General features: G+C 46.8%; 1 protein-coding gene across 5 annotated transcripts in view; it reads left to right on the top strand.

The window, feature by feature from the left end:
- The window catches only part of LOC144495597 (receptor-type tyrosine-protein phosphatase mu-like), an 896,407-nt gene that overhangs the window by 315,231 nt on the left and 554,569 nt on the right, over positions 1-26,607 (top strand). For all 5 annotated transcript variants that reach the window (XM_078215746.1, XM_078215745.1, XM_078215744.1 and 2 more), the window contains exon 4: positions 10,941-11,019. In XM_078215746.1, the coding sequence (XP_078071872.1) occupies positions 10,941-11,019 (79 nt within the window). The remainder of the gene's footprint in view (positions 1-10,940; positions 11,020-26,607) is intronic.

Below are 26,607 nucleotides of genomic sequence, written 5' to 3'. Positions count from 1 at the left end.
AGAGTCAATTACATTGCTGTGGGTTTGTGTATGTGTGTTTGCATGTGTATGCGTGTGTGTATTTGTGGTGTGTGTTTGTGTGCAAGCATATGAGTGTCTGTATGTGTATGTGTGTCTGTGTGATTGTGTCTTTTATGTGTGTTTGGGTACCTGTATTAGCATATGTGTTAGTATTTGTGTGTGTTGTGTGTGTATGTTCAATGTGTGTGTGCGTGTGCGCATGTGTGTGTGGTGTGTGTGTGGTGCGTGTGTGTGGTGTGTGCGTGGTGTGTGTGTGTGCGCGTGTGTGCGCGCGTGTGTGTGGTGTGTGCGGTGTGTGCATGTGTGTGTGTGCATGTGTGGTGTGTAAGTGATGAGTGAGTTATGCGTGCGGTGGGAGTGTGTATATTTGTACACGCATACACCTATTTTTGATGACAAGTTAATAGCTTTAGGTATTTAGCATTGTTCTATGACATTAAGAAGAGCTTTACTAGTTAGGGCAACATGATAGAATATGCTCATATCCACACCCAAGATTTTGGATGGCATTAAGTGTTCCATTCTAACCTGCATTCACGTCTCTGCTTAAAGTTGAGGAGACAGTTGAGTAATTTAGGCAAATTTAAAACAGAATCCCACACCAATCAGCAAGCGAGTTTAAAACATTTTTCTAACAATACTCTTCCCTGACATGTTAAATCTGTGTGTTAGGACATGTTCTGATTGGATAGCTCTGATTTTCATGGTAATTACCAATCACAGTATGGCCTCTTGTCATTTTAATGGAAATTGTTGGTAGCTAATCAAAAGCACACTGATTAAACTCTATTTTTCTTTAAAACATTACTTTTCTTGCCAGTTGTCTCCTCTCCTCCCCCCCAAAAGATTGACTCCCTCTCGGGATTTGGTTCAATCAATATTGCAATTTGGCTGCAGGAGGTATTATAACAGGTCTGATTCCTGTCCTCACGTGACGTGCCTCAACATGTGCACTCCTGGAAAGGTGGGAGGGAGGCAGTGGGTTATTGGATAAGGTTGAAACTTACAGAATACTGGAGGCCTCGATAGAATGAACGTGGAGAGGATGTTTCCACAAGTGGGAGAGACGAGAACTCGAGGGCATGACCTCAGAGTGAAGGGACGCTCCTTTAAAACTGAGATGAGGAGGAATTTCTTCAGCCAGAGGGTGGTGAATCTGTGGAACTCGTTGCCACAAAGGGCAGTGGAGGCCGGGTCATTGAGTCTCTTTAAGCCAGAGATAGATAGGTTCTTGATCAATAAGGGGATCAAGGTTGACAGGGCGAAGGCAGGAGAATAGGGATGAGTATCATATCAGCCATGATTGAATGGCGAAGCAGACTCGATGGGCCAAATGGCCTAATTCTGCTCCTATATCTTATGGTCTTATAAGATGAGGAAAGGACAAACTTACAGCATTTTTCTCCTTCGTGCCCAAAATAATTCATTCTGTTGTCATATCCCGGGAATGAAAGAGGAGTCTGGGGCTGTATTCAATGGAGTTTAGAAGGATGAGGGGGGAATCTCATTGAAACTTACAGAATACTGAAAGACCTGGATAGAGTGGACGTGGGGAAGATATTTCCATCAGTAGGAGAGACTAGGATCCGAGGGCACACCCCCGGAGTAAAGGGATGACCCTTGAGAACCAAGATGAGTAGGAATTTCTTCAGCCAGAGAGTGGTGAATCTGTGGAACTCGTTGCCACAGAAGGCCAGGTCATTGAGTGGATTTAAGACAGAGATAGATAGGTACTTGATTGGTAAGAGGATCAAAGGTTATGGGGAAAAGGTGGGAGAATGGGTTTAGAAACGTATCAGCCATGATTGACTGGTGGAACAGACTCAATGGGCCAAATGGCTTAATCCTGCTTCTATATCTTATGGTCTAACTGCTCCAACTGAGATCAGATGAGTTAGGAAGGGTGAAGCCTGTAACCTTCCTGCACTGTATGCGAGGAGCCAAGGAGGGCTATGATTGTTAACTTCTTCCTGAATGCTTCATAGAATCCCTACAGTGCAGAATGAGGCCATTCGGCCCATCAAACCTGCCCTGACAACTATTCCACCCAGTCCTATCCCCGTAACCCCATTTATTTACCCTGCTAGCCCTCCCCTGGCATGGCCAATCCACCTAACCTGCACAACTTTGGACTGTGGGAGGAAACCATGGCACCCGGAGGAAACCCATGCAGACACAGAGAGAATGTGCAAACTCCACACAGACAGTGACCTGAGGCCAGAATGGGACCCAGGTCAGTAAGGCAGCAGTGCTAACTACTGTGCCACTGTGCTACCCATGCTAAGGATATGAATGTCAGGACCCTGAAAATGGAGTCGAGGCCTTGTCAGCCCACCCTGTTCTGCCACTACTCCCAGTGCCTTTTCTCAGTCCTTCACCATGCTGCACCCAAACTTAGTGGGGCCCGAATAAGCAAATGTAAATCAGGGTCCTCCGCCTCAGGTCAGTCCAAGCCTGTGGATTGTAGAAGGCAGGAAGAGCCTTGGCTCACATGAGGTCAACCAGATTGGTCAAGATCTTCACATAGGTTTTTTAAAAATCATAGAGTCCCTATTCATGGGGAGGCGATGACCCAGTGGTATTATCGCTAGACTATTAATCCAGAAACTCAGCTAATATTCTGGGGACCGAGGTTCAAATCCCGCCACGGCAGATGGTGGAATTTGAATTCAATAAAACATTTCTTGAATTAAGAATCTACTGACGGCCATTGTCGATTGTCGGAAAAACCCATCTGGTTCACTAATGTCCTTTAGGGAAGAAAATCTGCCGTCCTTACCCGGTCTGGCCTACGTGTGACTCCAGAGCCACAGCAATGTGGTTGACTCTCAACTGCTTTCTGAAATGGCCTAGTCACTCAGATCAAGGGTGACGAGGGATGGGCAATAAATGCTGGTCATGATGTGTCTAACCTGGTGTTGTTAAACTTCTTACAATAAAGGCTGGCCAGCCAGCGATGCCCATGTCCCACAAATGAATTTTTAAAAGTGCAGAAGAAGGCCATTTGGCCCACCGAGCCTGCACCGATTCTCTGACAAAGCATCTTACCCAGGCCCTATCTCCGTAACCCCATACATTTATCCCACTCATCCACCTAATCTTCACATCTTGGGACACGAAGGGGTAATTTAGCATGGCCAATCCACCTAACCTGCACATCTTTGTGCTGTGGGAGGAAACCGGAGCACCCGGAGGAAACCCACGCAGACACGGGGAGAACGTGCAGAGTCCGCACAGACATGTCACCTAAGGCCGGAATCGAACCCGGGTCCCTGGCGTTGTGAGGCAGCAGTGCTAACCATTGTGCCACCGTGCCGCTTGAGGAAGGAAAAAGGGCATGCGCCACATTTGCAATTAAAAGTTTTCCCTCTTTTCAGCAGTGCTGGGAGAAAAGTCAATCGCTTGCAGACTCTCTAATTTCTATACGTTGAGTCAAAAGAGAGAAGTCAGCAGCAACGATTCAGCGCTCTCACTTTCACCTCAAACTTGGCAACTTCCTTGAACTTAAAATGAGATTCATATAGAGTCGAGCTCTGTACATTACATGTTAATTGCAAAGCAAGAACGACCTGCAGGTTAATTAAACTCAATGCCTAAAGGTAAAATTTCCTCTTTAACAGGTGCTATACCATCTTCTGGAGTTCTGCTCCACACCAAGGTAATAAAGTTGAGAAATAGGGAGTTATGCAGCCTATTATAATCAGCCCAGAATCCTGTTTGATATCAGGTATCTGCTGCTGAGCCATAGCGATAAGAGAGAAGGCCTCTGGCTTATTTGCTCTAAGTCCTTTATCAGCTGTACCAGTCTCAGTGGACGTGATCTATGGAACACCAGGTTCGCAATGTTAACCCCCTGCCATTAACTAGCAAGCTTTTGGCAACAGAAGCCTCTTAAGTGCTCTTCTCATCTCTAATTCTGACCTGCGTATTTTTACTGCAGAAGACCATGGAGCAATATACATTTCGCTACCTTTTTATACCTCTTGGTTAGATTTGGTTTGACTTATTATGGTCACATGTATTGAAATACAGTGATAAGTATTGTTCCTTGTGTGCTATACAGACAAAGCATACCGTTCATGGAGTACATAGGGGAGAAGGAAAGGATATTTCTATTAGGGATAAAGCAGGATTAGGCTATTGAGTTGGATGATCAGTCATGATTGTAATGAATGGCAGAGCAGGCTCGAAGGGCCAAATGGCCTCTTCCTGCTTCTATGTTTCTATGTTTTTATGAAAGGAGAGGGTGCAGAATGTAGTGTTACAGTCATAGCTAGGGTGTAGAGAAAGATCAACTTAATATAAGGTAAGTCCATTCAGAAGTCTGACAGCAGCAGGGAAGAAGCTGTTCTTGAGTCGGTTGGTATGTGACCTCAGACTTTTGTATTTTTTTCCCGACGGAAGAAGGTGGACGAGAGAATGTCCGGGGTGCGTGGGGTCCTTAATTATGCTGGCTGCTTTTGCGAGGCAGCGGGAAGTGTAGACAGAGTCAATAGATGGTGGGGCAAAGGGTAAAACCAAACAATGTAATTGGACCTCTGCTGGTCACGATTTTAGGGTGGGTCTCAATTCAAGCAACCTAAATGATCAGAAACAAATGGCAACTTCATTACCGGGTAGGGGTTGAGGAATTTGAAAAGTTTGTTCTCCTGGCATGGTGTGCAATTCACAACGTGCAAATGAATGAAGTGAAAGATGAATAACTCATACAACCATGGGACAGTACAGAGGAGAAGGAGGCCATTCAGCCTGCTGTGGCCCTGCTGGCTCTCTGCAAGAGCAAATCCACGCATCCCACTCCCTGTTGTTTCACCATAGCTCTGCAACTCTTTTCTCTGTGGTTAATTATCCAATTCCCTTTTAAACGGCATGATAGAATCTGTCCCCGCCAGGCTTTCAGGAAGCATGTTCCAAATCCCAACCACTCACCATCCGATGAGGTTTTCCTCATGCTGTTCTTGGTTCTTTTCCCATTCACCTTGAAATGATGGTTTTATACATTGGACAGCTCAGACCCTGATTCGTGCATGTCTCCATTTTCCAACCCACACTCTCAAAACATGGGCAGTACAGGTCGAGAAGCAGCAATTTTAATGGCCTTTCAAGGGACCCTTGGCTGCAATCAAGGAAGGCTTGGCATTTATTTATTTTCCTCTGGTTGCTTATGTGACTTCAGCCCTAAAGGCTTCTGCATTCTATCTCCTCATTGCTGTGGTTGTTGCAAAATAAATGTCTCTGCTGCTGAAAACTGCTGCTTCACTTCATGGACAATGGTGTGATGATACTGTGCCTTTAAGAAATGTATTTGTGTCATGTTTCTTGTGCAGGATTTTTTTAAAGTCAGTTCCATTTACCCAGTGTTGCTTTGTCTGTAACTGGCAGCCCACATTTTGATGTTGCAGAAGCATTATTTATCCAGATTGGTGGAGTGTTCGTTTTAATCTGGGCTAATGCAGTTTTATTATTTTAGTTTTTTTTCCCCTGGGGTTTTTCAGAGTAGTGTTTGATTATGTTCTTGGATGGGAAAAATCATGTGACCGGGTAGGGCTAGGCTCACACTGAGAAGCAAGCATAGTGGCTGCTTGGGGATCTTTAGAGGGAGGTAGCTTTCTTTCTCTCTCTTTCTTTCTCTCTTTGGAGATTGGGGTCTGGGACCTGATAGAAAATAGATCTCTTCCTTTGATGTTCTGCTGTTTGAAGATAGATCTTTCTCTGAAGGCTGCTGTATGAGAGTCACAAGCCTTTCTGTATCTCTGCCCATAAGTGTTAAAAGGCTGGAAGCCCAGCATCCACATAAGCCTATGTGTTTTGTGCTAACTCATTCTGAAGAGGGTCTTATGTCTGTGGGGATATTGCTTAAATTGGAAGTACAGAGGGATCCACTGTTAAGAATAAAAGCTTATCATTTTAAGTGTTTTGATTGGTAAAAGTTATGTTAATTCTTTTTGTTAAATTTTAATTGCGTTGTTAAATAAAGTTTGTTTTAATAAAAGCTTCCGAGTGGGTCAACGGAATCACACCTGGAGCGAAATACCTTATGCTAACACTAATACCAAAATCAAAAAAAGTTGGGTGTCTAGGCTAACTTCATAATATATCTTGGAGTTTCTGATCTGGTCCCTAACAATGGTCCCTTGCCTTCCCATTAGGTTATTGCTGTGGGTCTATAATGATGAGGTGACTAGAGGCAATGGGATTACTGCTGGAACATCTGCCCATTGCCATTGAATCCATTCATCCATTGTCAATCAAATCCTCACCAAGACTAAACCAAAATCCCTTGCCAACACCTTGGGCCCAGAAAAGAAAGAAGCATCACACCCCAAATATAAGAATCTCATAAAATTTACGAAGACGTAGTCAGAATCCACTTGCAGTAACTCAGTCTTATCTGTGAGCCAGACCACATGGCACAGCTTATTCAGCTATCCTACTCAGCTGTGAATGGAACTATGTAATATGTGACAATAGAAGCAGAAAATGCCTGCAGTACTCAGCAGGTCAGGCAGCACCTGTAGCGAGAGAAACAGAGTCGATGGGCGGGATTTATTCCCGCTAAAGTCAATGGAGTTTCTGCTGATTCATCAAAATTTCCAACACACTCGCGACAATTCCACTCGACCAGAAAATCCTGCCCAATGATTCTGGTCAATTACCTTGACAATGTGCTGCCATCACAGATTGATGGCAATAAAAAATCTGATTAAAAACTACACTGGGATTAATGTGCAATAGTTTCCCCTGTCAAGGGGATGAAAATGGAATAGTTTGGATTAATTCGCTCTGATTATTGCCTCAGCCGTGATCGTGAAAATTTACCTCATGATCAAGAAATAACTTTCCCAATAAATACAATGGGTGGCACGGTGGCACAGTGGTTAGCGCCGCTGCCTCACAGCAACAAGGGACCCGGGTTCGATTCCCGGCTTGGGTCACTGTCTGTGCGGAGTCTGCATTTTCTCCCCGTGTCTGCCTGAGTTTCTTCCGGGTGCTCCGCTTTCCTCCCACAATTTAAAGATGTGCGGGTTGGGTAGATTGGCCGTGCTAAATTGCCCCTTAGTGTCGGGGGGCTAGCTCGGGTAAATGCACGGATTTGTGGGGATAGGGTCTGGGTGGGATTGTGGTCAGTGCGGATTCGATGGGCCGAATGGCCTCCTTCTGCACTGTAGGATTCTATGATTCTATACTAAAGATTCATATTTGCTGGGGACGTATCTGTTAGCCGGTTCTCTCCCCATCTCGTTTGAAGGGGGTAGTCCTGACCTTGTGCGATGAGTGTACAATGAGTTGACAGCGAATCAACGGCCAATGTTACATCTTTCCTGAGCTTCACTTCCCTATTGAAGGCCCCCACAGCACAAAATCAGATTGATGTCCATTGTGTCAGGTGCCAGTTGCCCTCTGGAGCCTCGCTCATGTGGACCTTCTCGGGTGGCCCTTGGTTAGTTTTCTATTCACCGCGGATTTGACGTAGCTGAGTGCAAACCTGCACTCGCCCTGTCCCACCCAGGAGTGACTGGATGGCGATCACGCAGAGCAACCCTGGCGGCTTTGCATGTTGAAGGCTTTCTTTCTGGGTATGAAAAACAAGATTTATGAGTCGGCACATATTTGTTGGTTCGATCGATCACATAATTGTTAATGCGTCTGTATGAAGTGTGGGTGAGGTTGATTCCATTGCCAAGGTGTCACTGAATGACATATATACAGTATTCAATTTTGACTCTGTAATTTAAGTTTGTACATATTCAGGGCAGTGAGCAGGTTACTGTCATTTCACTAATTTGAATGAATGATCTTTTTTTTTCAATACACAACACATCACTCAACATTGATCCCAGAGGATGCACACATCCATGAAGTCATGTGAATGACTGCAAATCCCACTGCTAACACTCATTCAAATTATGAGTGTGTGTCCTGCGGCAGCTGCCCCCAGGGAATCAAAAGACATGGAAACAATTGGATTATAACTTATTTTCAGAAGTGTGGGTTTCACGGTGGCACAGTGATTAACACTGCTGCCTCACAGCACCAGGGACCCGGGTTCGATTCCTGGTTTGGGTCACTGCACATTCTGCCACAGTCCGAAAGACGTGCTGGTTAGGTGCATTGGCCATGCTAAATTCTCCCTCAGTGTACCCGAACAGGTGCTGGAGTGTGGCGACGAGGGGATTTTCACAGTAACTTCATTGCAGTGCTAATGTAAGCCTTCTTAGAACATAGAAAATAGAACATTACAGTGCAGTACAGGCCCTTCAGCCCTCGATGTTGCGCCGACCAGTGGTACCAATCTAAAGCCCCTCGAATCTACACTATTCCAATATCATCCATATGTTTATCCAATAACCACTTGAACGCTCGCAACGTTGACGAGTCCACCACTGCGAGGGGCGAAGTATAACTCAGACATCAGAGGGACGTTTTTTACACAGAGGGTGGTGGGGGCCTGGAATGCGCTGCCAAGTAGGGTGGTGGAGGCAGGCACGCTGACATCGTTTAAGACTTACCTGGATAGTCACATGAGCAGCCTGGGAATGGAGGGATACAAACGATTGGTCTAGTTGGACCAAGGAGCGGCACAGGCTTGGAGGGCCGAAGGGCCTGTTTCCTGTGCTGTACTGTTCTTTGTTCTTTGTGCTGCAGGCAGGGCATTCCACGCCCTTACTACTCTCTGAGTAAAGAACCTACCTCTAACATCTGTCCTATATCTCTCACCCCTCAATTTAAAGTTATGTCCCCTCGTGCTAGCCAACACCATCCGAGGAAAAAGGCTCTCACTATCCACCCTATCTAATCCTCTGATCATCTTGTATGCCTCTATTAAGTCACCTCTTAACCTTCTTCTCTCTAACGAAAACAACCTCAAGCCCCTCAGCCTTTCCTCATACGATTTTCCCACCATACCAGGCAACATCCTGGTAAATCTCCTCTGCACCCTTTCCAACACTTCCACATCTTTCCTATAATACGGCAACCAGAACTGTACGCAATACTCCAAATGCGGCCACACCAGAGTTTTGTACAGTTGCAGCATGACCTCCTGGCTCCGAAACTCAATCCCTTGACCAATAAAAGTTAACACACCGTACGCCTTCTTAACAACCCTATCAACCTGGGTGCCAACTTTCAGGGATCTATGCACATGGACACCCAGATCCCTCTGTTCATCCACACTACCAAGTATCTTACCATTAGCCCAGTACTCTGTATTCCTGTTACTCCTTCCAAAGTGAATCACCTCACACTTTTCCGCATTAAACTCCATTTGCCAGCTCTCAGCCCAGCTCTGCAGCTTATCTATGTCCCTCTGTAACCTGCCACTTCCCTCCGCACTGTCTACAACTCCACCGACTTTAGTGTCATCTGCAAATTTACTAATCCATCCTTCCACGCCCTCATCCAAGTCATTAATAAAAATGACAAACAGCAGTGGCCCCAAAACAGATCCTTGCGGTACACCACTAGTAACTGAACTCCAGGATGAATATTTCCCATCAACCACCACCCTTTGTTTTCTTACAGCTCGCCAATTCCTGATCCAAACCACTAAATCACCCTCAATCCCATGTGTCCGTATTTTCTGCAAAAGCTTACCATGGGGAACCTTATCAAACGCTTTGCTGAAATCCATATACACAACATCAACCGCTTTACCCTCATCCACCTCTTTGGTCACCTTCTCAAAGAACTCAATAAGGTTTGTGAGGCACGACCTACTCTTCACAAAACCGTGCTGACTATCCCTAATCAAATTATTCCTTTCTAGGTGATTATAAATCCTATCTCTTATAATCCTTTCCAATACTTTGCCCACAACAGAAGTAAGGCTCACCGGTCTATAATTACCAGGGTTGTCCCTACTCCCCTTCTTGAACAAGGGGACAACATTTGCTATCCTCCAGTCTTCTGGCACTGTTCCTGTAGACAATGACGACACAAAGATCAAAGCCAAAGGCTCTGCAATCTGCTCTCTCGCCTCCCAGAGAATCCTAGGATAAATCCCATCCGGCCCAGGGGACTTATCTATTTTTACCCTTTCCAGAATTGCTAACACCTCCTCCTTATGAACATCAATCCCATCCAGTCCAACAGCCTGCATCTCAGTACTCCCCTCAACAACACTGTCCCTCTCTAGTGTGAATACCGACGAAAAATATTCATTTAGTGCCTCTCCTATCTCTTCAGACTCCGCGCACAACTTCCCACTCCTGTCCTTGACTGGCCCTAATCTTACCCTAGTCATTCTTTTACTCCTGACATACCTATAGAAAGCTTTCGGGTTTTCCTTGATCTTACCTGCCAAAGACTTCTCATGTCCCCTCCTGGCTCTTCTTAACTCTTTCTTTAGGTCCTTCCTGGCTAACTTGTAACTCTCAAGCGCCCTAACTGAGCCTTCACGTCTCATCTTAACATAAGTCTCCTTCTTCCTCTTCACAAGAGATTCAACCTCCTTAGTAAACCCACAAGAGATTCAACCTCCTTAGTAAACCTTCTTGTGGCGCTAATAAATAAACATTAGGTTTAAGGGGAGAGATACAAAATGGTCCAGAGGGACAATTTGTTCACACAGAGGGTGGTGAGTGTCTGGAACAAGCTGCCAGAGGCAGTCGTAGAGGCGGGTACAATTTAGCCAGTTACATGGGTAAGATGGGTATGGAGGGATATGGGCCAAACGTGGGAAACTGGGACTATCTGAGTAGTTGTAAAAAAAGGGCGGCATGGACAAGTTGGGCCGAAGGGCCTGTTTCCATGCTGTAAACCTCTATGACTCTATGAGTCTGTAGACACTTAAGGATCCTGAATGCGTGGGTTTGAGCATTTTAATCAGCTTGGCAGCTTTTTGATTGAACGATAACATATTTGAAAGTTCGGCAGTGCACTGAGATTTGCTAAAAAGGTGTTTTTATTTATTGTAGGTTATATTTGAAGCAGTTACTTCGGGCCAGCCTGAGTACATCGCCATCGATGAAGTGAAAATCCAAGGACACCCCTGCAGTAAGTAACAATCTGATTTTTCCATCCAGTTTCTGAGCAAACAGATGGGAGGTGTGACCGGAGGTGAAGGCAGGCTTTGGCTGTCCTCCAATTATTTAAAAGAACACACTCAGGATACCACTTCACTGTCCTAGGGATGGAAATAGGACAATATTAATTGCTTTTACTGGCAATGCTGAAACTGCTGAGATGGGCAGGGATAGGACGGGTTGCGATGATCTTTTGGCGAGTCGGTACAGAATCGATGGGCCGAATGGCCTCCTCCTGCACTGAAGGGATTCAAAATACGCACAGAACATTCCACTCATATGGAACTTGCACCATGTCACAGCTCCGAGGAGGCATTGTGATTTCCGTTACCCTGCTGATGAATGCTCTCCCTCTCCCTCCTGCCTGTCTGATGACTGGGTCTGCAGTTCACTGTCCTTTCCCAGATACATCTCTGGCTCCCCACCTGATATGAAGCCTCTTGGGCTGGTGCAGCTCCATGTCGCTAGTATTTCCAAGAGTCATAGAGATTTACAGCATGGAAACAGGCCCTTCGGCCCAACTTGTCCATGCCGCCCCTTTTTTCTAACCACGAAGCTAGCCCCAGTTGCCCACGTTTGGCCCATATCCCTCGAGACCCATCTTATCCATGTAACTGTCTAAATATTTTTTAAAAGGCAAAATTGTACCCGCCTCTACTACTACCTCTGGCAGCTCGTTCCAGACACCCGTCACCCTCTGTGTGAAAAAATTGCCCCCCTGGACCCTTTTGTATCTCTCCCCTCTCACCTTAAACCTATGGACTTGATGGTTTGATCTACCAACATGCATCACCTCGCCAAGAGCGGTACCTTGGACCTTTACTGAGGGAACCTTGTTTCGTTCAGCCACCATCTGCCTACTGGTTTCATCGCCCAAATTGGAAATATCCTCCGCCTGGGTGTCTGATTTGGGATCAATCTGTCAGACCCTATCGTCTCCTGGAAATAGGCGCAGATACAATGCAGTGGGTTGCTATTTCAGGCAGAACTCAGACCTGTTGATTTTTAGCCTAGCCCCAGTCTGCCATCTATCCAGGGGTGGATGTTGGAATCTGTCACCCACAGAAGTTAGGATCTGCACTTCTGTACCTCACGAGGGAGTGTGGAAAGTCCCCCCTCCCCCTCGCTTTTCAGAACGTGAAGTTCAATTCATCTGATTGCGAGAGGAAGACGTTCTTTTTAGGCAGGAGGTCTCTGAAAGGATTGAAACATTGTTCCAGGCCCCAGGGGCAAGCTCTCTGTTACTGACCCAGATAGAGTAGACATAACTCTCACACGGTTCACCTCCTCCTCTATGAACTGGTACCCAAGGTAATGGTGGGAATTTTCTCAAATAGTATCACGTCCGCTTGATATTTTTCAGGTCACGGGTCCTCTTGTTTAATGGGGGCAAGCAAGAAATCTATTCCTTGACTATGTTACACATAGAAAACCTAATCCCTGTCTTTTACTAATTTTTGTGTCTATGGGAGGGAGGAATGCACTCTGAGCCTTCCCTTAATATCTTTTCCTGGAGATGTTGGGTGGGATTTTCTGGCCGCGCTCACCGGAAATTCCCATCTGAGGTCAACGGATCTTTGCATAGTCCGACCCCGCCCACTACGATTCCCGTGACGGGCATGATGGGAAAATTCCGCCCATTGGCGTTTCGGTCATGGAATTTTCTTGTCCTAATTAGAGACTTTTGTTGCGGGTTATTGACTTTTGAACTTCATTTATCTAATTCGATTTAAGTTTGATTGCATTTTCACCCTTAACAGATGTGAGAAATAGCGGGATCAATGCCCACATTCTCCACTTTGATTTATATGGGGCGGCACGGTGGCGCAGTGGTTAGTCCTCCTGCCTCACAGCACCAGGGACCCGGGTTTAATCCCAGCCTCGGGTGACTGTCTGGTGTGGAGTTTGCATGTTCTCCCCGTGTCTGCGTGGGTTTCCTCCGGGTGCTCCGGTTTCCTCCCACAATCCAAAGGTGTGTGGGGTAGATTGACTGGTGATGCTAAATTGCCCCTTAGTGTCCAGGGGGACAAGCAGGCTAAATATGTGAGGTTAGAGCTTCGGTGGGATTGTTGTCAGTGTAGACTCAAAGGGCAAAATGGCCTCCTTCTGCACGGTAGGGATTCTGTGGTACCAATGTGAACTGTGACCTATGGCTGTTCACCCTCCTCCTTAAGAATGACCCCTCTGTGGTATTCCAGTTGACAGTTTCAGCAATGATGGCTGTAAAACTGTGACATGCCTTGTTTGTGTCAATGTGTCTTTCTTTCTTAACAACGACACTAATCTCACTGGATGCCGCTGTGACATCCCCATCCGTGACGCCGTTAATTCTGGAGAACTGTTCCAACCCCTGGCCCATTCACTCACTTCTGAGGCCAACACTTCTGAAGGTGCTTTCAGCTGAATAAAAAGCTTGACTCCCGCATATCTTTCCTTGATTTAAATGCTTGCCTTTTTCGCAGTAGCTGCTGTGGTGTTGGACCTAGCAGCACTTTGCAGCTGGAGATTTGCATCAACAAGTGCAGAGATGACAGCCATAGGAAGGGAGTGTTCTTGGGGGGAGAATAAATGAGGATTATAAATCCTGATAAAAAGGAACTTTTGAACATTGCGGGAGCCACATAATACATTTATCCACAGCAGGCAATAGAGCCCAAGTCCGACTGCCGCATGCCTCATTATCATATCACAGCTAATGGTCATTTCTGTCTATTGGTGATAGACCAAGACTGATTCAAATCATAAATAACCTTGCCAAGAATCATAAACCCACTTGCAACATCGATTCATCAGCAAGTGGCAGAGGCCCATATTACAGCTATAAATCCCAATTGAAGTCAATGTACAGGCTCTTAACATTCATGCTTGACACCATCTAGCCTCTGCTGCTTGAGCTTTTCTCCTCATCTCCTTTTCCACATTGGCGGTGTCCCAGTAACCTTGACTGTATGCCTCGGTTTCTCAATTTGCATGTAAACTTTTAACAGTGCAAGGTTGAGAACAAACTCATCGGATTGTAGAGTAATATAGCACAGCTGGAGGCCATTCAGCCCATCGCGCCAGCTCTTTGAAAAAAGCGATCCAATTAGTCTGCCTTTTCCCTCCAATATTTTCCCTTATTCATCCGATTTGAAAATTGTCAGATCTGTTCTCACCAACTTTCAGGCAACGCAGTCCGGATCATAACAAAAAAAAACTTTCCTCATCTCACCTCCGGTTCTTATTCCAATTACCTCAAATCTGTAGGACGGCACAGGGGCACAGTGGTAGGCTAGCATGGTGACACAGTGATAGGGTGGCACGGTGGCACAGTGATAGGGTGGCATGGTGGCACAGTGGTTGGCGCTGCTGCCTCACAGTGCCAGGGACCTGGGTTCGATTCCCGGCTTGGGTCACTGTCTGTGTGGAGTCCGCACGTTCTCCCTGTGTCTGCATGGGGTTTCCTCCGGGTGCTCCGGTTTCCTCCCACAATCCGAAAGACGTGCTGGTTAGGTTAGGTGCATTGGCCATGCTAAATTCTCCCTCAGTGTACCCGACCAGGCGCTGGAGTGTGGCGACTAGGGGATTTTCACTTCATTGCAGTGTTAATGTAAGCCTACTTGTGACTAATAAATAAACTTTAACTTTGGTTACTGCCACCCCTCCGACTGGAAACACTTCCTCCCTATTTCCATTATCAAATCTATTCAAAACTCTGAATGTCTCTGAAATCCCCTCTTAGCCTTCTCTGCTCCGAGCACAATTCCAGCTTCCTTCCTCTCTCCCTGTAACTGAAATCCTGCATCCGGAGTCCTGTTCTAACAATCTCCTCTGCCCCTACTTCAGGGCATTGACATCCTTCCCAAACAGTAGTGCCCAACATTGAACACAGCACAGCAGCTGAACCCCAGTGTTTTTTAAAGGTTTAGCACTACTTCCTCACATTTGTACGCTGTTCCTCTGTTTCTAAAGTCAGCCATCCCAGATGCATTTCTAGCAGCCTCTCATCTTCAGAGAGTGAAGCATGTCCACTGCCCCCACCCCAGGTCTCTCTGTTCCGGCAGCCCCTTTATAATTGTTCTATTTATTTTACATTACCTCCCCTCATTCTTCTGACCAAAATGAATCACTTTTTGATTTTTGATTTCTGCACTAAATTTCACCTGTTATGTCTCTGACCATTTACCAGTCTGTTTTGCCCTCCTGGAATGCGCTGCTATCCCCCAAGATTTGCTACATTCCCAACTTCCATCTCCACACTTTGAATGTGTGCCACGGTAGCGCAGTGGTTAGCACTGCTGCTTCACAGCTTCAGGGTCCCGGGTTCGATTCCCGGCTCGGGTCACTGTCTGTGTGGAGTTTGCACATTCTCCTCGTGTCTGCGTGGGTTTCCACCAGGTGCTCCGGTTTCCTCCCACAGTCCAAAGATGTGCGGGTTAGGTTGATTGGCCAGTTTAAAAATTGCCCCTTAGAATCCTGAGATGCGTAGGTTAGAAGGATTAGCAGGTAAATATGTGGGGGTAGGGCCTGGGTGGGATTGTGGTCGGTGCAAACTCGATGGGCCGAATGGCCTCCTTCTGCACTGTAGGGTTTCTATGATCTATGATCTTTTATGCCCAAGTGCATAGGGATCCAGATCACCAACAACCTGTCCTGGTCCCTCCCATGCCGACACTATAGTTAAGGAAACCCACCAATGCCTCTACTTTCTCAGAAGACGAAGGAAATTCTGCATGTCAGCTACGACTCTCACCAACTTTTACAGTTGTACCACAGAAAGCATTCTTTCTGGTTGTATCACAGCTTGGTATGGCTCCTGCTCTGCCCAAGATTGCAAGAAACTACAAAAGGTCGTGAATGTAGCCGAATCCATCACTCAAACCAGCCTCCCATCCGTTGACTCTGTCTATACTTCCCACTGCCTCGGAAAAGCAGCCAGCATAATTAAGGACCCCACACACCCCGGACATTCTCTCTTCCACCTTCCTCTGTTGGGAAAAAGATATAAAAGTCTGAGGTCACGTGCTAACTGATTCAAGAATAGCTTCTGCCCTGCTGCCATCAGACTTTTGAAAGGGTGTACCTCGCACTAAATTGATCTTTCTCTACACCCTAGCTATAACTCATGGAAATCATAGAAATCCTACAGTGCAGAAGGAGGCCATTCAGCCCATCGAGTCTACACCGACAACAATCCCACTCAGGCCATATCCCATATATTTACCCTGCCACTCCCTCTAACCTAAGCATCCCAGGACATGAAGGGTTAATTTAGCATGGCCAATCAACCTAACCCGCACATGTTTGGACTGTGGGAGGAAACTGGAACACCCGGAGGAAACCCACGCAGGGAGACCATGCAAACTCCACACAGACAGTGACCCGAGCCGGAAATTGAACCCAGATCCTTGGAGCTGTGAGGCAGCAGTGCTAACCACTGTGCTACCGTGCCGCCCTGACTGTAACATTACATTCTGCACTCTCTCTTTTCCTTCTCTATGTACAGTATGCTTTGTATAGCGCGCAAGAAACAATTCTTTTCACTGTATACTAACACATGTGATAATAATAAATCAAATCAGTGCAGGGAAGTCCTGTGGAGCATTGGTAGTGTCTCTACCTCTGGGCCTGAAGCTTTCTGGATGACTTGAATTTTTTTCATCTTCTCCTTTTCAACATTGATGGTGTCCCAGTAAGCCTGACTATATGCCTCGGTTTCTCAATTTGCACATAAGCTTTAACTGTGCAAGGTTGAGAACAAACTCATAGAATTGTAGAATAAAATGGCCCAGATGGAGGCCATTCAGCCCATTATATCTGTGCCAGCTCTTTGAAAAAAAGATCATAAGCTGGTTAATTATTAGCCTGTAAATCTTTTTGATAAGCCCAGGGGCTAGGCGGTAAAGACCGGGGTTTCCTGGTTAGCCGTACTGCAGAAGGCAATGACAAAACCTCTGCAGTACTTTGTCAAGCATAAAAATGGACCAGTCTAACTGAAGTCCATGGTCACCAATGTCCTTTTGTTACTTTGTGGATTCTATGATAATATATTTCAACAGGCCAACCTCAATGGCCTTGTTGAAGTCATTACAGACTCGATGGACTGAATGGTCTCCTTCTGCATTGGAGGATTCTATGATTAAAGGCAGCATGGTGGCACAGTGGTTAGCACTGCTGCCTCATAGCGCCAGGGACACAGGTTCGATTCCCGGCTTGGGTCCCTGTCTGTGTGGAGTTTGCACTTTCTCCCCCTGTCTGCGTGGGTTTCCCCCGGCTGCTCCGGTTTCCTCCCACAGTCTAAAGATATGCGGGTTAAGTTGATTGGCCGTGCTAAATTGATCCCAGCGACAGGGGGATTAGCAGCGTAAAGATATGGGGTTACGGGAATAGGATCTGGGTGGGATTGTGGTCGGTGCAGACTCAATGGGCCGAATGGCCTTCTGCACTGTAGGGATTCTATGATTCTATCATTCCAATCTAACTGGCAGCAAATAATGGTGTGAGCGATATAGCTGTAAAAATTAATCACTGGTTACCAAACAATTATGCAACTGACACTGTTGGTTTGTTCCAAAAGAAAGTTAAATAAGGAAATGGACTTTCTTTTAAACACCAATCGGGATGAAAAATTCCTATCGATTTCTCAGTGAACTGGAAGGCAGGCCACGGCAGAGATTCACGCGCACCAGTGGCAGCAATAATTGCTTGACTTCTCGGCCAAATTTGGTGATGGATCAGAAAGATGGCGCTGAATTTAATACAGTGTGATAGGAGATAGCCTCCTTATTTATCTCGACACGCTAGAGGTGCACGTTAACAAATGTTGCCATTTCTAAGGAAGTGATAATCCCACACTGCGCGTGAAGGTAGGTGCGGGTGACTGCTCTGAAGTGAATAATCTCTCCATTCTTAAACATAAACAAAGCACTCAGCCGATTCACAAAAAAGTCTAATGCTTATAGCAACAAAACTGCTGACGTTGAGCATTTAGCCCACATTCTTCACAACTCAGTACCATAAATGCTCGGATACAATAGCTCAATAAAAAATGAATTATGATTGTACACAAGAGTAAGACTGCACATCAGCAATGAAAGGGTAAGTAGGATTTTCCCAATGTGCAGCAACTGTGGCCTGGAGCCTCATTTGATTTACCCATATACTAAAACGGTTAGCGTTGCTACCTCACAGTACCAGGCACCCCGGGTTCGATTCCCTGCTTGGGTCCCTGCCTATGCAGAGTCTGCACGTTCTCCCTGTGTCTGCGTGGGTTTCCTCCGGGTGCTCCGGTTTCCTCCCACAGTCTGAAAGACGTGCTGGTTAGGTGCATTGGCCGTGCCAAATTCTCCCTCAGTGTACCCGAACAGGCGCCGGAGTGTGGCGACTAGGGGATTTTCGCAGTAACTTCATTGCAGTGTTAATGTAAACCTACTTCTGACACTAATAAATAAACTTAAGCTTAAACTTACTTGTCTCAACATGTTTTGTCTGCCTTTCTGCCGGGCTTTTTCTTACACATTTTGTTTCGGGCTTTAAGGCAAGGAGCATTTTTTTCTCTCGGAGGGCCGTGAGTCTCTGGAACTCTCTTCCTCACAGGGCGGTGGGATCTTCCCATGGCGGGACGGATCAGCCCCTCCGAAGCAATGTAGACATTGGTGGGACCAGAAGATTCCGCTGGCAGACAGTGGTGAACCATCTCTGCCACCAGAGGACACACCATGGGGGGGCATGGCGGGGGGTGAGGGGGCAGAAATTCCCCTATCCTTTGAATATTTTTAAGGCAGAACTAGATAGACTCTGGATTAATAAAGGGGTGAAAGGTTATTGGGGGTGGGCAGGAATGTGGGTTGAAGTTATAATCAGATCAACCAGTGAATGGTGGAGCAGCTGAGTGGTCTACCCCTGTTTCAAATTCTTATGATTGTATGTATGTATGTTCATATAAAACAAAGAACAAAGAACAAATAAAATTACAGCAAAGGAACAGGCCCTTCGGCCCTCCAAGCCTGCGCCGACCTAAAACCCCCTACCCTTCCGGGGACCATACCCTCTATTCCCATCCTATTCATGTATTTGTCCAGACGCCCCTTAAAACTCATTATTGTATCTGCTTCCACTACCTCCCCCGGCAGCAAATTCCAGGCACCCACCACCCTCTGTGTAAAAATTCTGCCTCGTACATCTCCTTTAAACCTGCCCCTTGCACCTTAAACACATGCCCCATAGCAATTGACTCTTCCACCCTGGGAAAAAGCTTCTGACTATCCACTCTGTCCATGCCTCAATCTTGTAGACTTCTATCAGGTCGCCCCTCAACCTCCGTCGTTCCAGTGAGAATAAACCAAGTTTCTCCAACCTCTCCTCATAGCTAATGCCCTCCATATCAGGCAACATCCTGGTAAATCTTTTCTGTACCCTCTCCAAAGTCTCCACATCCTTCTGGTAGTGTGGCGACCAGAATTGGACACTATATTATATTTGCAGTATGTCTTCAGCACGTCTTATTTTCTCGTTTTCCTTTTTCTTGTCTGTTATTTCTCATTCCTCACCTGTATAACTTTTTTGCTGCCAGTTTATTGCTCCCAAAACATTAAGGGTGGGATTTTCCAGCCACGCTCGCCCGAAAACTGGAAAATCCCGCCCGAGATCAACGTATCTTTGCATGGTCTGCTCCCTGCTCGCAACGATTCCCATGGTGGGCGGGACGGGAAAACTCCCCCCCCCCCCCGCCCCCCTCCGATAGGGGGAATCTTCCATAAGCAGTTTCAGTGAGAAAACCAGCGTGTAGCTTTCCAGCTGCACAGCTGAGTTTTCTCTCCAGGGTGTCTGACTCTCTGTGCGCAGAGAATCGAGGGCAAGGTTTCCACCGTCAGCCTGGCAGGGCGGGGGCTCCACAGAGATCAGGGCGCCATCTTTAAAGGACGTAGCAATCAGCATTAGAAATAAACTCTGCCCCCCCCCCCCCCCCACCCCACTACCCCATGGACATGAAGGGGTCCTCCACAGATATCGACACAACATCCCCCACACAGAGCGAACGTCACACTCCCCCCACTCCCATAAGCATCAGGGTGACCGCTACCCAGCACAAACCTTGGAACAAACACCACCCCACACAATCATTGGGAGGGGACCGCCTCCTCCAGACCACATAAACATCAGGCAAACTCCCCCCTCTCCCTCTTCTACAAGCAGCAGGGTGACCCCCCCCCCCCCCCCCCTCTCCCCACAGGCATCTCCTCCACCTCAAAAGCCTACAACCTGCCCACATCCACATGTCGCCCACCATCGTTCGTAGCACGGCGAGGCCGGAGGCAGCCACGGAAGAGTCCGGTAAAAGATGCTCAGCCAGTCCCTCTGGTGACAAGTGTGGGGGTCGGCACGCCCCCCCCCCCCCCGCAGTTAGCGTCTGACGTCGGGCCCCCAAAGTCCGTCGCACGTTCCTGCCCGTTTACGCGATTGTCCTCTCCGCAGTCGCTGCCGGACCCATTGCTGGGCATTTCTGGAATTTTCCATTCCTCCATCAAGAAAGACAGCTTGTTCCCTTTCCGTGTACTCTTAGGTAAAAAACCAAACCGGCAGGCGTGAAATTTGGAAGAATGCTATCTGTTTAAACATTTTTCAAACCTGAATTACAGAACCCTGGCTGCGTTCTGTGTAAACACGACAATGTTTCAGTTATTTTTCACCTGTTTCCATCATTATTCACAGCAGTCGGCTCACTCAAGCGCGGCAGATATTTTTTTTCCAGGCAGCACCGCATTCACTTGCTGCCTGCAGACTCAAAAGATTTATTATTTTAATTAACAAGATTTAGGATTCACTTTAGAAAATTGTGAAACAATTTTTACTCATTTCAAAACCTCTTCCCCCTCCCCCCACCCTGATTCTGAAACTCGCAGAAACCGCTGACAGACTGCTGGCTGCTTGTGGGTGCCCGAGGGAGGTGGCGGTGGGGCGGGGGGGGGGGGGGGGGGGCGTGTGGGCAGTGGGGAGGAGGAGCTCCGAGCCTCCCACTGAAGCTGGGGCGGCTGTCAACCTTTACCTCCCGCAGGAGATGCTCAACCGAGGTAGAAGCAGAGGGTTTGGGGGAAAATTCAGTGGGTTCTGACTGCATCCGGGGAGAGGGTAACAGGACACGGTGGCACGGTGGTTAACACTGCTGCCTCACAGCGCCAGGGACCCGGGTTCAATTCAGCCTTGGGTGACTGTCTGTGTGGAGTTTGCACATTCTTCCCGTGTCTGTGTGGGTTTCCTCCGGGTGCTCCGGTTTCATCCTACAATCCAAAGATGTGAGTGTTAGGTTGATTGGCCATGGTAAATTATCCCTTAGTGTTAGGGGGATTAGCAGGGCAAATATGTGGGGTTATGGGGAGAGGGCCTGGGTGGGATTGTTGTCAGTGCAGACTCGATGGGCCAAATGGCCTCCTTCTGTAGGGATTCTATGATTCTATGATTTAAGCCTTGGCTAAACCAGTCTTTCCTCTCAGGTGGACCTAAGAGATCTCATGGCATTATATTAGGGGAGGCAATGGCATAGTGGTATTGCTACTGGACTAGTAACCCAGAGACCCAGTGTAACACTCTGGGGACCCAGGATCGAATCCCGTCACGGCAGATGGTAAAATTTGAATTCAATGAACGTCTGGAATTAAGAATCTACTGATAACCATGAAACCATTGTCGATTGCCATAAAAACCTATCTGGTTCACTAATGTCCTTTAGGGGAGGAAATCTGCCGTCCTTACCTGGTTTGGCCTACATGTGACTCCAGAGCAACAGCAATGTGGTTGACTCTCAACTGCCCTCAGGGATGAGCAATAAATGCTCTCCCATTCAGCGGCGCCCACATCCCATGAATGAATAAAAAAATGAAGGAGCAGGGGAGTTCTCCATGCCAACATTTAGGCGGAGATGATGGTGTGGTGGGAATGTCATGCTAGTAATTCTGAGGCCGAGGTTAATGCTCTGGGGACATGGGTTCAAATCCCACTAGGATAGGTAGTGGAATTTAAACTTAATGAATAAACCTGGCATTATAAACTAGCCTCGGTAATTGTAACCCTGACTACTATCATTGATGTTGTAAATACCCATCTGGATCACTCATATCCTTTTGGGAAGGAAATCTGCTGCCCTTACCTGGGCTCACCTATATGTATCTTCAGACCCACAGCAATGTTTTTGACGCTTAGCTGCCCTCTGAAATGGCCGAGCAAGCTGTGCTAAGATGCCTTTAAGGGATATCAGAATGACTTCAGAAGTAGTGAAATGCATTCCAGTCTTAGATACACTTTTGCATTGAGCCGAGCACTCACGCACAACCCTGATGCCTTCAAGCTTTATACCTATGTTTCACTGCTCTCATGTACCCAGTCTTAATAAATGAACCCACAATGTGCTTCCTAAATCCTTTAATTGATCTGTGTCTTGTACAGTAAATAAGCCCAAGGTATTATATTGTCACAGGGGAGGCAATGACCTAGTGCTATTATCGTGAGACTATTAATTTAGAAACTCAGCTAATGTTCTGGGGACCCGGGTTCGAATCCCGCCACGGCAGATGGTGGAATTTGAATTCAATACAAAATATCTAGAATTAAGAATCTACTGATGACTATGAAACCATTGTCGATTGTCGGAAAATCCCATCTGGTTCACTAATGTCCTTTGGGGAAGGAAATCTATTGTCCTTACCTGGTCTGGCCTACACGTGACTCCAGAGTCACAACTGCCCACGGGCGACTAGGGATGGGCAATAAATGCTGGCCAGCCAGCGGCGCCCAAGTCCCACAAATGAATAAAAAAATATAATAACACAATATGGTGATCAGCGGTGGTAAGACAGGTGGCAGCAAGATAAGGTGTAGGTACGACATGAGGAAAAGCCTTAGATCATGCTCCAAGGCGTTAGATGACCCTCGATGTTTTGGTCTGACTGCAGTGAAGTTGCAGGCATTGGAGTGTGTTGAAAATGGTGAATGTGAAGAAAAGCTTTGGGGCCACAACACAGTGTCAGTGCTTTATTAAAGAGCTGGTAAGTTGATAGGTCCCTCATGGTGAGATTGCAGTGTGTCACCAGTCAGTTCCCTGAGTGGGCCAGAGTGTCGAGAGGCCCAGCGCCAGGTTAGCTGTGTCGGGAAAGGAGAGTGACCAGGGTGTGGGCCAGATAGATAGTGAGCGAGGGAGACTCAAGCAAAAGAAGTCATTAAAAATCAGGCCAGTGGAAGTTGTGATTATCGCAGGTGGCCTTCAGGAGTTGCTGAACAATAAATTTAATGAAAAGCAAAGGTGCCATTACTCTGTGGGACGTTCCTGCGACAGTATCGTCTGAATAGGGGGGAGCTTCAGAAAAGCGTGCAAATGTGACGACAGCGACTCTCAGCTCTGCTACTCCAGAAGAAAGCAGGTCAAAGGGTTAGTGTCAGAACATCCACACAATTCCCCCAGTTTGAATTGGGAAATAGCTGACCTACTATCTAAATTTAAAATGTTTTAAACAGCGTACAGAGCTATGGTCCCTTGACGCAGGTACATGTGAACCAGACACACAACCCATAAAAATTCACCAAGCAATTGGGAATGAATGTCTACACAGGCTGAACATGTCGGATTAACAGAGGAGGAACTAAAGGCTTTTCATTTGGAAAGCCAGTTCTGAATAAAGTTAAGCTTTTGTACTCATTGACTAGAGTGGCGCGGTGGCACAGTGGTTAGCACTGCTGCCTCACAGCTCCAGGACCTGGGTTCAATTCCAGACTCGGGTCGCTGTCTGTGTGGAGTCTGCACATTCTCCCCGTGTCTGCATGGGATTCCTCCGATGCTCCGGTTTCCTCCCACAGTCCAAAGATGTGCGGATTTGGTGCATTGGCCATGCTAAGTTGCCCTTTAGTGTTCCGGGATGCGTAGGTTAGAGGGATTAGCAGGGTAAATATGTGTGGTTACGGGGATAGGGCCTAGGTGGGATTGTTGGTGCAGACTCGATGGACCTGAATGGCCTCCTTCTGCATTGTAGGGATTCTATGATTTTATGAGTTCATGGCATTTCGACAACAGCCTACAGAATCCATTGACCACTCCATCAGCAGAAGCAGAGAAGCGGGCATGGACTATGATTTTCCAAAGCAGAGCTAGCAGATAGTGATTGAGTCAGTGATCATGTCCACTCCAATGGAAGCTTCTCTGAAAGAGCTGCTCGACAAACCCAAAACGTATAGGATTGAAGAGCTACTCAAAGAGGGAAATATGAAACAACCCCCACAGGTCGACAAAGCTGACAGGTTCTGAGTACTCACTAGAACACCAAAACCTCGCAAACCACGTGGCCTTCTGCATACACCGAGAAAATTCCCAGCTCTCCATCAGTTGTGGCTTTTATTGAACCGGTTTTCGATGCAGTCCATGTGGCATGTGCCATAGGTGGCACGGTGGCACAGTGGTTAGCACTGCTGCCTCACAGCGCCAGGGAATTCTCGGTTGGGTCTGTGTGGAGTTTGCACATTCTCCCCGTGTCTGCGTGGGTTTCCTCAGGTGTGCTCCGGTTTCCTCCCACTGTCCAAAGATGTGCGGGCTAGGTGGATTGGCCATGCTAAATTGCCCCTTAATGTCAGGGGGATTGGTTAGGGTAAATGCAAGGGGCAATGGGGATAGGGCCTGGGTGGGATTGTGGTCGGTGCAGACTCAATGGGCCTTTTTCTGCACTGTAGGGATTCTATGATTCTGGAAAGCCTTTAGTTCCTCCTCTGTTAATTGGCCATTGACAGTGTCAGTGCACCAGAGCAAAGGCTGATGCAGCTACAAAGAGTGGAAACCAATCCAAACAGATCGTACACAATAGAGACCTTCAAGCAATGGGAATAACTATCCAGTATCCTGTCAGAAACGTCTCAATGAGGTGCTTGACAAACCAGATAATGACGATGATGTGTCTGACAAGTTAAAGAGCGATGAACACATTTCAGGTCGTCAATTTCATGGAAAACATAGATGCTATTTCAGCGCCGGAAGTGTTTGCCAAGCTCTGAATTATCTGCCCAGGAATGTTGATAAATAGTCGTTATTAGCCAAGATTGACATAAGGGCATGTGCCAGCATCCTCCCCCTGCAAATTCTAAAAGACCCACAGACGTAGAAAGCCATTGTTCTGATCCAAGCCAGAAACTCCAAGGTGTTTTATGAAGATAGCCGAGACTCTTAAGTTTCACATTTGAATTTGGCATGTGTGAGCATAAGGTGTTTCATTCCAGGTATGATTCAAGTGACCCTTGGCTACTGGGCAGCACCTCTCGTGGAGAAGTCCCCAGATCTTACTACATTTCATGTCCTATTCAGACAATACTGTCGCAACAACTTCCTTTTGGGGTTGTCTGTTAGCCAGGATTACATGGACCGCATTATATGCGCTGAAGCAGGATGCATCTGCATTGCAGCTGATATAGCTGTTGTAGAAAGAGCAAAGAACATGACCGTAGCCTACACTTATTAATGCAAGTGGCACATAATGCAGAATGTGTGTTCAATAGTTTGCAATGTGGGATCAGTGTGCAGCAGATACATTTCTTCCATCCTATTTATTTGAATGCTGGCATATGTCCCGAATGAATTAAGATAGAGAATTTGAAGGGCATGCCAACTCCTCAAGATGAAGATGTCTAATTTCCCACACATGGGCATAGATTGGATGAGAATGGATGAGGGAGATAGTCTACTGTATAAACAATGAGGTTGAAGTCATCCCTGAGCTGTTCCATAGACACTATGGGCTGGATTATCGTGGCATTGGCAAAACTCTGCGGACTTATAAAAATGGCAGGTGGGACCTGGATGCCAAGCTCCAACCCTATTTTCACTGGATCCCATATTTACCAGCAGTGAAGGGGGTGGGGGGAAGGTGAGGTCACACAATCCTCAGAGAAAATATTTCCTCATCTCTTTCCTAAAAGGGCAACCGCTAATTTAAAAAACCCTAGTTCTGGACTCACCCACAAGAGGAGACATCCTTTCTCTGTCCATCTTGTCAAGACCATTCAATATCTTACGTACACCAAGTCAACCCTCACTCTTCTAAACTCCAGTGAAAACAAGCCCAGCTTTTCCAACCTACCTTCATAAGGAAACCCACTCATTACAGGATCCAGTAACCCCCCCTTCCAACGCATTTATATCATTTCTTAAATAAGGAGACCAAAACTGCACACAGTATTTAAGGTGCAGCCTCAGCAATGCTCTGTACAACTGTAGCATAACATCCTTACTTTTATGTTCTATTCCTCTCATAATAAAGGATAACATTCCATTCGGGCGGCGCGGTGGCACAGTGGTTAGCCCTGCTGCCTCACAGCACCAGGGACTCTGGTTCAAGGACTAGCTTAGGGGTTAAAAAAAAGGGGTGGCATGAACAAGTTGGGCCGAAGGGCCTGTTTCCATGCTGTAAATCTCTATGACTCTAATTCCGTCCTTGGGTAACTGTGTGGTGTTTGCACATTCTCCTCGTGTCTGCGTGGGTTTCCTCTGGGTGCTCCAGTTTCTTCCCACAGTCCAAAGATGTACAGGTTAGGTGGATTGGCCATGCTAAATTGC

The sequence above is a fragment of the Mustelus asterias genome, chromosome 7 (assembly GCF_964213995.1).
Source record: "Mustelus asterias chromosome 7, sMusAst1.hap1.1, whole genome shotgun sequence".
Classification (NCBI taxonomy): domain Eukaryota; kingdom Metazoa; phylum Chordata; class Chondrichthyes; order Carcharhiniformes; family Triakidae; genus Mustelus; species Mustelus asterias.
Note: the sequence above shows the minus strand (reverse complement) of the source record. Positions and strands in the feature narration are given on the sequence as shown.